Raw genomic sequence first — 12,841 nt, 5'->3', positions numbered from 1 at the left:
CATGTTGCTTGCCCCAAAGAGGAAATTCTGCTCTTGGTTTTCAAATGTATTTTACATTGTTCTTAATTTTCATTTTATACACCTGGGCAAATTGTTTCCAAATGAATTTCAGTTTTTTTTTTTTAAAGAGAGAGTGAGAGAGAGAGAATTTTTAATATTTATTTTTTAGTTCTCAGTGGACACAACATCTTTGTTTGTATGTAGTGCTGAGGATTGAACCCGGGTCGCACGCATGCCAGGCGAGCGCGCTACCGCCTGAGCCACATCCCCAGCCCTCTTCTTAAGCTTATAATTCATGTATTTCAAAAGTGAATAGGATTTGTTAAATTGATGGATGATAGCTGATTAGATTTCCATGTTTCAGGATCCTTGGGCTTAGATCAGAGCAGGAGGGGTAGGAAAATATTCATAACTTGTTTGTCCAGACATTGGACTTGACCCTGGGCTAAGTGTTGCACTTGCTTCCTGTCTCATTCAAGTGTACAACTGAATTGCTGGACAGAGGACATCCCATCCCACTCTTAGCAATGGGACAGTCTTCCAGGAGTCATTGCCAAAGAGGTCCTAAGGCCCAAGAGGTTGGGGGCTCTTGGGATGGGGTAGAGAGAACATTTAGCTCTGTTTATTCTCTTGGCTCTGAAACGTGGCTTGGAGGGGGACATGAACTGTCCCAGTGGGTTGAGGCATCATCTTCTGAAAATGCACCCATTTTTCCCTTCACATCTGTATAGAGTTTGGGTTTTTTTCTTTTTCCTGGCCTTAACCATACATTTTATTACTTTTAAAATTTCTTCTAATTAGTTATACATGGCAGTAGAATTCATTTTGACACATCATACATAAATGACTGTATAGAGTTCTTTTTTTAAATTGATTTTTTAAAATAAATGACAGCAGAATGCATTACAATTCTTGTTATACATATAGAACACAATTTTTCATATCTCTGGTTGTATATAAAGTATGTTAACACCGACTCGTGTCTTCATACACGTACTTTGGATAATGATGTTCGTCACATTCCACCATCCTTGATAACCTGTATAGAGTTCTTGAAAACACTTTCCCACGTCTGCTTTATCCTTTTGACACTTGGAAAGTAGTCAAGGCCTCATAATAGAGAATGTTGTTATTTGCATGTTTACATTCTTTTCATCCTGCCTTCCAATCTGCTGATGAATACTAAGTGTGTCTCTGAATGCTTATGTGTTTTCCCAGGGAACCTCTTGTCATTAGAAAGACAACTTACAGTGTTTATGAGATCTCACCTACTTTGGTTTAATAGAAATGTTAGTTGAACTTCTTTTATCTGGGATTGGACTCCTTTCCTACAGAAGTGTTCCTTCCCATTACAGTACTTGTACCCAGCATGGTACTCAGTGCTGAACTTGTGATTTCAGGTATATTGTTGATCTATAATGTCTGGTGTTCAGAAGAATTTGAGACAGAAGAAAAGCATATAAGATGCGATTGCCTTCTCCCCCATGAAAAGCCTTGTAATCAATCTGTCTGGCCCTGCGCAGGAAGTGACAATGAAGTGACTCATGGTTCTTGGAGATAGAGCAAGAAATTAGGGTCTTGTCTTTAAGCCAGTTTTTTTTTTTATCCTTGATAATTACTTTGTCCAGAGAAAAAAATTTAAAAAATAATTTGGCATAAAATGCCTTCTAGATTGGGGTTGGCAAGCTATAGTCCATGATTGCCTGTCACCTATTTTTGTATGGTCTGCAAGCTAAGAAGGGCTTTTCACATTTTTAAGTTGAAAGAAAAAGTAAAGAATAATTACTTTGTGATGTGGAAATTAAATGAAATTCAAATTTCTGTGTCCATAATTGAAATTTTGTTAGCATCCAGCTGTGCTCACTCATTTGCTGTACAGCAGTGTGGATCCTGTACCAGAAGCTGTATAGCCCACGGGGCCCCAGGTCTGCACTCCCTGGCCCTTTCCAGGGGAGGCTTGCTTGGCCCTGTTCTGGATCACCTTCTTCATGTTCACTTGACCTTGAGGAAATCATGGCATGTGGTAGAAGTGAAGTCAAAAAATATTAATTAAAGTCGTGTTTTGTGAATGCTTTCTTGTTTCCTGAGGGGTTTTGTTTGTATGTTATTTTCTTTCTTCTGAGGCGGGGCGGTCTCTTAAGGGCAGAGACAGTGTCCCTTGTGTGTGTCCAGGTGGCAGTTCTTCACTGGAGTGTGGTGACATTGAGTGGAGGCCATGCGTGCCTGTCTGCCCCGTCATGTCTGACATAAGGGCTCTCTGACGACCTTCGTGAGGTCTGATGTGGTGGCTGTGCTCTAGGCCAACTTGGTGGGACTTTGCCCCTTGCTCCTGGTGGTGTTTGGAGCAGAGAGCCCGCTCTTGCAGGGGCTGGCCTCCCAGTGTGCTTTGTCTCTTCCATCTGAAAAGATCCCTGTTCTAAAGGACTGTATTTCCTTATTTTCCTTCTTTTCTCATTCTTCCCTCAGCTGATAACAGAACGAAAAAGAAAGTGGCCCACCGTGAAAGAAAGCAAGATTTTTCTGCCTTTAAGCAGACAGACAGCGAGATGAAGGTTAAAATATCACCGCAGCTTCTCCTGGCCATGCACCGTTTCCTAGCAACAGGCAAGTGCGCTTATCACAGTTTGAGATCGCTGCCAGCCCTGGAGCCGTTTCTCACCAGCACTGAGTGGGGGGCTGGGGGTGGAGACTGGGAAATGGGGTGATAAGTAATGCCACTTTTGTGTTTTGTTTTTTGTTTTTTTTTTGTTTTTTTGTTTTGTTTTGTTTTTTTCTCTTTAAATTCTCTCCTCTCCTGTGTTCAGTGTCGGCATGAACCCTCTGAGACATTTACCAGGGGTGGACCAGTAACTTAAAATTGGTCTGAAAGGTAAGGATGAATGTCAGTGCCACACTGCATGTGTTCAGTAGGCCAGGCCATCTCCTTCCAGCTAAGTCCATGGGCCAGCCAGCTGGCGGAGTAGGCTGACAGTGCAAACCAGACACAGCTCGTTTGATTGGACAGTTGAGTAATTCTCTCTTCAGCTTGCCTTGGAAGAACAGTTGGACATCAGTGGTAACGCAGGTGCTATGATTTGCAAAGAAGAAACATAGGTTCTCAGACTTAAATCTCTATCTTTTACGGTTTTGATGAAATCAGAAATTCTAAGGACTTTGACATGGATTTCTTGGTGGCCTCTTCAAATCAGATTGTTAACTTGGGCCCATTCCAGGAGGCAAGTGTTCACATTATTAAAGCCACCAACCCAGCCGGCACTGACTGCTCCCGAGAGGTCAAGGTTGAATGGACTTAAGAGACTGACTAACCCTCTCACATCCCCACATGGCTCCCTAGGTGAAGGGTGAGCTCTGTTGGCCAGGGGAAGTGTGAGAAAATGTGAAAGTACCCAGAGGCTTGTAGAAGACGTCTGTTTCCAAGATGGGCAGCCAGTACCTTTCAACTGCATGCAGTATACTTAAAATATTTTGAAAAGAAGGCCAACAACAACCACGTGGCGGAATGCTACCTACGCTTTCAGATACATGGAAGTGCTCACAGTCTCATTTATGACATGGGAAGGTGTCCATGACTTTAATGTAAAGAGGGAAAAAAACAGGACCTAAAGCTATGTGTACATTAAGATCACAGTTGTGTTTCTGTGGTACACAGACACGCGTACACAGGCACACAGGCCTAGGCAAAGCACTGGAAAGAAATACTCACCAAATTGCTCTGAATGGTTATCGAAGTAGTTGGCTTATAGATAATTTTTATTTTCTTCTCTTTTTCTCTATTTTCCAAATTTTCTGCTATGTATTTTTTATTACCAAAAAGTCGCAGAAGTGAATACAGAATTTATAGCTCATATATAGCATCTAATTTTAAAAAAAAATAAAAATAAACAATATCTTTAACTTGCTTATTATTCTTCTTCTAATTCCGATAATATTGTCCTCATCATTTAAGAACCACACGTTAAAGCTGAATGTTATCCTACTCTGCCTCTGAGAAACCATAAAGTCCAGTTTCAGGAATAGCGCCCTCAAGTCAGTAATTTGGACATTTGTTATTTTAAAGAAAGCTCCTATCTCTGTCAGTGCTGACCAACATTCCTTTTTTTTGGTTTTTGGCAAGTTGGAGTGCATGTTGATGTGTGCACGGCCTTGCTTTTATTCCGATTTTCTCCCTCCGTGGTCCCCGGAATCGCAGGATAGTTGCGCGGGAGAGTGGAGGGGAGCCCGTGTCTGCACCGGTACTAACCCACGCCTCGGCACTGCCCGACCTTGGCTTCCTCCTCCCGCTGTCTTTGGACAGTCTGGTTGTCCTGCTTGTTGGAGGCCTCCTGGCGCTCAAGGAGCCTGCTGCTGATGGGTTTTCATTTCCATGTCAGAAACGTAGGGCATTTTTATGAGTCCGAACCCAATGACAGGGTGAAAAGGAAAGATTAAAAAGGAACAAACCTGAGAATGGAGCATTTTCTAATTTCTCCCAGGTAATCTGTCCCCAGTGGATCACCAGACGGAAGCCTTGTTCACCCATGTTGTATCACTTTGATGCCAAGTATTCTTGCTATCTGAACACCTTAATTACTAGCATGATCTTTTCCGTCCATTTGAAGTGTAATGTCAAGTTGTGTTTATGTCTATAGAAGTAGAAGCATTTAGCCCATCCCAGATGTCAGAGAAGATCCTTCTAAGGCTGCTAAAGCACCCCAATGTCATCCAGGAACTGAAGTATGATGAGAAGAACAAGAAAGCCCCAGAGTACTACCTCTACCAGCGCAACAGACCTGTAGACTACTTCGTTCTCATTCTTCAGGTCAGAGGAATTATTCAACAGTTGTTTGCTTCACTGAACACCCGCCTTTTCAATCTGAGGAGGCCTGGTGGAGGTGAATGGGTGTCAAGGTGTCCTAACTTTTTGTTTAGGGAAGAATTTCATCTGTTTTCATGTCTGTAAAATAATCCTGCTGGGAAGCAGTGCCACTGTTACTTTAGTTTCCAGCACCGAAGGGCACTTGGTGATGGCCGAGGCTCCGTGCTGAGTGAAGGATGGTGAATGTGGTTGTTGGTATTTTTTGAAGAGTTTGGAAAAGTACCTGTGCCTGTCCAAATCCCAATGGGTGTTTGAAACTTATTGTCATGGCTTCCTTGGGAACCTCTCTTCTTTTTTCTTCCCTCACGAGGACTTGGCCTTACATAGTGACCAAGCCATTAGCACCATCAAAATAATCCATTTATAGTTGTTTTTATCCTTAATACTAACTATAGACTCTGACAGAGGAAATGTTGGAAGGAGGACAGCATCTCCAGGCAGTGGTAACTAGTTCCTCTCATTAGAACACCATCCACCACCCAAGGGGAAGGCCATCCATTCTGACCCGCCGTGGGGCTTGGGTGCTGGAGTTGACAGGAGGCCTTGTTACATCTCAGTGCACAGCACACGGCCTGTGGCATGGAGACCAAGATGGATATCGCAGTGAATAAAATCCCAGGTTTCATGACTTCTTATACCTCTGTATTTTAAATTTTTAATTTTTTTGGTATTGGGGATTGAACCCAAGGACACTTTACCACTGAGCTGACCCCTGGTCCTTTTTATTTTGAGACAGAGCCTCACCTAGTTGAAGAGGGTGGCCTGAATTTGTGATCCTCCTGCTTCAGCCTCCTGAGTTGCTGGGATTAAGGCGCCCAGCTTGTACCTCTTTATCGGCGAGTCACTTTCTCAGGAAATCTGAGTTTTTCAATGCATGAATACTAGCACTTTAAGCTTTCTGATATTTCTTATTCCTTAGATATGAAGTGGAAACATGATTATAAGAATATAATTAGTACTTGGTAGGACCTAAAATTTATATGAGTCCTGCAAGGCCCCAGCTTTCTGAATCAAAAAAAGGTCATTTTTACTTGAAAACAACTCTTCTCAGATGTGTAGGTGTCAGAAACTCTGCCAGGTGTTGTGTTCAGATGTGTCCCTCGTCTGGGCAGGATCATGGTATGTGGGACCAGGAGGAAAGAGTAGAAAGACACCCTGGAGTGCTGATTGCGTGCCACTCTTAGCAGCTTCCTTCTCCAGGTTCATGAGTTCAGTGTCTACTAACTTGAGCCTCATTCACTCATTCTTCTTTTATTCTGTATATTGTAAGCTCAAAGCTGAGGGCACGGGAGCGGGGATATTTCATTTATTTCACCTATTCCCTAAGCCTAGAGAATTGAGTTATAGTTAAATGTTGTTGTTTAAAGGAATTTTGAGGATTGATACTGTGAATTTCAGTAGTAACAAATAATGTGACTTTCTGTTGTCTATTTTTGTGTAGTTAGCTTTTATTTAGTTGTGATTGGATAATGCTTTGTTGCTATAAAAGAAATCCATGGGTCTTAAAATGTTATAGGAAAGGAACTTTATAATCCTTGTCTATTTATAAGCAAGTCTTTTAAATGTATTTTTTTTTAAAGAGAGAGTGAGAAAGGAGAGAGAGAGAGAGAGAAATTTTTAATATTTATTTTTTTTTTTAGTTCTCGGCGGACACAACATCTTTGTTGGTATGTGGTGCTGAGGATTGAACTTTGGCCGCACGCATGCCAGATGAGCGTGCTGCCGCCTGAGCCACATTCCCAGCCCCTTAAATGTATTTTTTGATAAGGTGTTTATGTATAAGTACTAGTATTTGAATATCTCCTCCTGTTAAATATTTATGTAAGTTGACAGGTTTGTTGAGCTGACAGTGTCATGGGGTGTTATAAATACTTTGATTGCTTGATGAACAGGCCCGTGGAGGTATTTAATCTTTAGATTTTAGCAGACTGCCCAGTTACCCGTGTTAAAATTGTGATAAACTTTCTTATGTAGGTTCATATTTGAGGCACTGTGGGTGTATATACCTTGTTCTTGTTTGTGTGAATGAAAAAACCCTAGACTTTTCTTTCACACAAACAGAACCCAGAAAATAACAGAGTGTCCCCTTTGATTCTAGAAAAATGTCTTAAGTAATTGACATTGTGACTCTAATTGTACATAGAATCATCATTTTTTTAGTTTAAACCCTAGATGAAATAAAGTGTAATTTAGTCAAAGAAAATGGTTTGAATAAACTTAATTAAAAGAATGTATTAAATTATGTAATACAAAGTTCTCCTACTACGCATACATAAAAAGGCTAAGTAAAACTTCAAGTTTTAAACAGAAATGTAGATTTTCAAGCTAAATTGTCAATATATGCCTTAAATAACCTAACAAAATATATGTAATTGTAGAAATGGTGAGGAACACAACTTTGGAGTTTTTTTTTATATTAGAGCTTTATAGTTATACGTAGTAGTTGGGTCCATCCCAACAGACTCACACATGCATGGAAATTGATTACAGCTCATGAGCTCCCCCACTTCTCCTTCTCTACTAGACTTTCTGTCCTCCCCCACTTCTCCTTCTCTACTAGACTTTCTTTCACTTACCTATTAATTTATATTTGGTTGGTTCTTTGTTATCCTATCCTTTCCTCCTCCTTTACTTTACTCTAGCTTCTGCATATGAGAGAAAACATTTGATTTTCGATTTTCTGAGTTTGGCTTATTTCACTTAGCATGATGTTCTCCATTTCTATCTGTGTACTGGCAGATGCCACAATTTCATTATTTTTATAGCTGAGTAGAACTCTGTGTATGTATAGATAGATAGGTAGATAGATAGGATGATTTCTTTTTTAATGTTTATTTTTTAGTTGTAGTTGGACACACAATACCTTTATTCCACTTATTTATTTTTATGTGGTGCTGAAGCTCGAACCCAGGGTCTCGCACGTTCGAGGTGAGCGCTGTACTGCTGAGCCACAACCCCAGCCCCTGAGATGATTTCTGAATCCAGTCCTCTAGTGACAGGCACCTGGATTGATTCCATAATTTAGCTATTGTGAATCGTAGTACTATAAACGTTGATACGGTGGCTGTTATCGCTGTAGTATCCCAATTTCAGATCTTTGGGGAAAATACCAAGCCAAGACTTATGATGGTTCCATCCCTACTTTTTTGAGGCATCTCAGTAAAGATGTTTTTCCACCATCATAAAAGAGCAAGCATACCAAGAAAAGTTATATAGTAGTTTTAAATCTCATAACTAGTAAAAGAATAGATTTGAAGAAAATAAAACAAAAAAAGCCAGAGAAATATATTGTAAAAATGTTTGTGCACTCTTTCATAAAAATTGATCATTTACTGTGTCACAGTGTACACTCTAATAAATACCAAAACATAGGAATTTCATAAAACTTCTTGCATGGAGCATAATGAAATTAGGAATAAAAGCATAATCAAAAAGTAGTTACCTGTGTTAAAATTGTGATAAACTTTCTTATGTAGGTTTATATTTGAGGCACCGTGAGTGTGTATAACTTGTTCTTGTTTGTGTGAATGAAAAAAACCCTAGACTTTTCTTTTATACAAACATAAATATATGAAATTTCTTGAAAGGTGCTGGTTGTAATTGTCTCCTTTTGGGACGAGGCCTGGAGGGGGGAGTAGAGTTGAAGGGGGTGTTTCTCACTGTGGAGGTTGAGCTGTTTACTGTGGGCATGTGCTACCTATTTAAAAAGATAATTATTAAATATTAGAATTAATGGCAACTGAATTAGGGAGAAAATACATAGAATATCTTAAAATACATAGTATACCATAAAAGACTATTAAGTAATGTAATGCCATTTATTCAGTTTTAAGAAATTTTAAGTACTTAAATAAAAAAAAATATGTTGCAAAATGACAAAGCAATAAAAGAACAAATTAAATAATAAAATAAAAATAAAAATAAACTAAAAAATAAAAGTAGGGGGGTCATGAGGGTAGGAAAGATGATGGAATGAGATGGACATTATTACTGTAGGTACATGGATGATTGCACAAATGGTGTCTCTACGTCATGTACAACCAGAGAATTGAAATGTTGTGCTCCATTTGTGTAAGATTAATCAAAATGCATTCTGCTGTCATGTACAACTAAGTAGAACAAATAAAAATAAATAAATTAGTTAAAAAAAAAGAAACATTCCAATTTTCTCCTTGAGGAAAGCCCTCAGGGCATTATCGTGCTTTAAAGACAATTAGATACTCTCCTTCCTCTCAAAACTTAAGGTGCCCCCCCACACACACACAAAAAAAAAAAACTAAAAAATAAAACCTATAACTGATAGGAAAACCAAATGTTGATTTTATTTATTTTTTTAAATTTTTAAATGTTTTTAGTTGTTGATGGACCTTTGTTTTATTTACTTATATAACCTCACGCATGCTAGGCATGCGCTCTATCACTGATCCACAACCCCAGCCCATTTATTAGTAGTATTAATAATAAAGGGACTGGGAATTGAACCCATTGGTTCTTTACGACTGAGCTATATCTCTAGTCCTATCTATCTATCTATCTATCTATCTATCTATCTATCTATCTATCTATCTATTTTTGTGGCACTGAGGATTGAACCCAAGGCCTTGTGCATTCAAGGGAATCACTCTACCAACTGAGCTATATTTTTTATTTTGAGACAAGGTCTTGCTAAGTTGCTAAGGCTGGTCATGAACTTGTGATCCTTCTGCTTAGCCTTCCAAATTGTTGGGATTACAGGTGTGCACCACCCAAGATTTGGTTCTTTTAAAAGATAACCAAAACTGCAGGGCTGGGGATTGCCTCGCATGCATGATTGATCACCAGCACCAAAAAAAAAGATTACCAAAACTGGGGCTGAAGATGCAGCTTAGTGGTAGAGCACTCGCCTCGTGTCAATGGGGCTCTGGGTTCAGTGCTACCAAAAGAGAAAAATTAACAAAATCATTATTGTCTTTCATAATTAGTGTGATTAAAGATGAAAAAAAGTTCTCTTGTTCCTGAAAAAAGCAGCTGGAATAAAGGATTTGATAGGGAAGAAAACATCAAACTTTGAAGAACTCAATGTTTCAGTATCATAGAACAAGATGATATGATAGTCAAATGCGTTCTTTATAATATGGACTTAATTCTAAAACATAATGTTATGGTTCAGTGTCACTTTTTAACATTGATGTAGAATTTTTGAATAAAAAGATCATAGATAGTAACAATATACCCAAAGAGTTACTCATTGTGATGGTGATTGAATTGAGTTTATTTTAGAATGAAAGGTTATAAAACCAACAAAATCGGGCTGGGGATGTGGCTCAAGCGGTAGCGCGCTTGCCTGGCATGCGTGAGGCCCAGGTTCGATCCTCAGCACCACATACAAAGATGTTGTGTCCGCTGAAAACTAAAAAATAAAATATTAAAACCAACAAAATCAAAATATGCCACATTAATTAAAGTAGTAAAAAATTGTTATACTTGTATCAATAAATATCAGAAAGGCAAATAAATTAAGCATCCACTGTTGATTTTAGAAAGCAAAAATCTTGAGCTGGGGTTGTGGCTCAGAGGTAGAGCACGCATCTAGCTGTGAGGGACTGGGTTTGATCCTCAGCACCATGTAAAGTAAAATAAAGACATTGTGTCTACCTATTTTTTAAAAAAAAAAACTTTTTTAAAAAAACCAAACTCTAAATAGTATACAGAAAAAGTTCTATCAACCTTTCAGATTCTCAAGTTAGCAGTCTCACATCTAAGTAAACCATTGTTTTACAAAGCTATATCTATGTAAATATATAGATATACAATCAAGTATATTAATTATAAAATAGAAATAGTTCACATGCTCAATAACTAATCAAACTCTGAGATATCATAACGAGGCACCACTAGGTAGTATAAAAGCAGAAAGCACATGCAAAAGTATGTCAAGTACCAGGCACAGTGGCACAGGCCTGTAATCCCAGCAGCTTGGAAGGCTGAGACAGGAGGATCACGAGTTCAAAGCCAGCCTCAGCAATGGTGAGGCGCTAAGCAACTCAGTGAGACCCTGTCTCTAAATAAAATATAAAATAGGGCTGGGGATGTGGCTCAGTAGCCAGGTGCCCCTGGGTTCAATCCCTGGTACACCCCCTAAATATGTCAAGTAAAAAGAATTGCATGGGCATATAACTGCAGTAAATTGTTTTCTTAATAAAAATGGACAAAATATAATAGATCACTGGATAACTTACACAGTTGGTGTTTTATAACGAAGGGCTCAGTGGTCGTTTGAGGAGTAAAATGTCTGTATAATCAAATGAAAGATAGTATGATTGCTTTTCCACAGCACATGACCAAATTATTATTTTTGTAAACATAAGAGATGATGGGGCTGGGGTTGTGGCTCAGTGGCAGAGCCCTTATCTAGCATGTGTGAGGCCCTGGGTTTGATCCTCAGCACCACATAAAAATAAATATATAAAGGTATTGTGTCCAACTACGAATAAAAAATAAATATTTAAAAAACAAATGAATAAATAAAATAAAGGTATTGTGTCCATCTACAACTAAAAATAAATAAATAAAATAAAAATAAAACAAACTTAAAAAAGAGATGATGGGAAAACATTTTCTTTGCCAATTGACTATATATATATATTTTCCTGAAGTTACTTTTTCTTGTTGATTTCATGCTTCAGATTAATATAATTTTTTCTTTTATCACCTGCCTATCCACACTCTTTCAGAGCTTCTGACATGGATTCAAAAGATATTTTTCTTAAAATGACTATTGTTTTTTTGTGGAGATGGCAGGTGGCATCTTGGAATTCATATGGCTCTTGACAAAACTATGTGGTTTAACTTGTTATTGGGAGAATTTAAACCTTCAGTATTAGCATTTTTGAATGCCAGGGTGTTATTTTTGAAGGGCAGGGTGTGTAGGAATGGATCTGCAATCTTGAGCCAAGTACAGATAATACACCTATTTTAAAGAAAAATATAACTGGGACACCCAGCATTAACACTATTTTTAAAAAATTTGTACAACTTGGTGCCAGTGTATTTATAAGCACTTTGTTAGAAGATGGTCAACTAGATGGCTGTAAATATATATAAATTAAATTTTTGACTAGCAGAATATGTACATGCATAAATAACATACACATGTGTGTGTATATATATATTTTTTTCCAGTTATGGGGATTGGGATGGAACCCAAGGCACTCTATCATTGAACTTTATCGCTAACCCCTTTTAAATATTTTGAGATGGGGTCTTGCTAAGTTCCCAGGGCTAGTCACACAAACTCAGGATCTTCTTGCCTTGAACATTGTACTCCTCTTACTTCATCCTCCCAGGTAGCTGAGATGATAGGCAGGTGCCACCATGTTAACTTCCAAAATTTAAAAAGTAAATCTTATGAAGCAGACTTGGAACACTAGGCCTACATCTGCAGTTCCTGGTGGAAAGCCACAGGCACCTTTGGGTGGTACTTCCCCTGTTGTTGGAACTGCTGGTGACCACTTCACATTTGTGCCCCTGGCAAGCCCCACGGGATGCTCTATGATAGGGATCTGAAAGACAAAAGTAGGACAAAATCTAAAAATCTGCACTTGAGGGTGAGCAGGGGTCCTGGGGTACCTGAGAAAGTCGTCTGCAACAGTCTGGCCAACTGACCACTCATGTCTCTGCTCCACGGCACTTGGGCTGCACCTGCTAGGACAGCGTAGGACCACACTCTAAGGCCAGTGACAGGAGCAGACGCTGTAGGACCTGTGGATGCTTAGAAAGTTTGAGAAGAGGTTGTCCAAGACCTTCATCCACAAGAAGGTAGGATTCTGTGCTAGGATTTTTACTTGGGAAGCCAGCTCTGCTTGGCATTGTGAGATTTTCTAGTTTGTCAGTTTTCAAACAGAAAGCCCTAGTTCCCTCTGGGAATGCCTAGCATTCATTATGTCCTGTCCTGATTTTTTTTTTATTGTGATAGTCAATTTATGAATATTTCAAAAGTAAAATCAA

General features: G+C 38.9%; 1 protein-coding gene across 3 annotated transcripts in view; it reads left to right on the top strand.

The window, feature by feature from the left end:
* Cnnm2 (cyclin and CBS domain divalent metal cation transport mediator 2) overlaps window positions 1-12,841 on the top strand; it is a 130,350-nt gene that overhangs the window by 99,448 nt on the left and 18,061 nt on the right. For 2 of the 3 annotated variants that reach the window (XM_005333610.5, XM_005333611.5), the window contains exons 3-4: window positions 2,467-2,604; window positions 4,629-4,798. In XM_005333610.5, coding sequence (XP_005333667.1) covers window positions 2,467-2,604; window positions 4,629-4,798 — 308 coding nt within the window. Of the gene's footprint in view, window positions 1-2,466; window positions 2,605-2,804; window positions 2,870-4,628; window positions 4,799-12,841 lie in introns of those variants that run through there. The other variant, XR_005727790.2, reaches the window with a different exon arrangement.

This window comes from Ictidomys tridecemlineatus, chromosome 1 (genome assembly GCF_052094955.1).
Source record: "Ictidomys tridecemlineatus isolate mIctTri1 chromosome 1, mIctTri1.hap1, whole genome shotgun sequence".
NCBI lineage: Eukaryota > Metazoa > Chordata > Mammalia > Rodentia > Sciuridae > Ictidomys > Ictidomys tridecemlineatus.
Note: the sequence above shows the minus strand (reverse complement) of the source record. Positions and strands in the feature narration are given on the sequence as shown.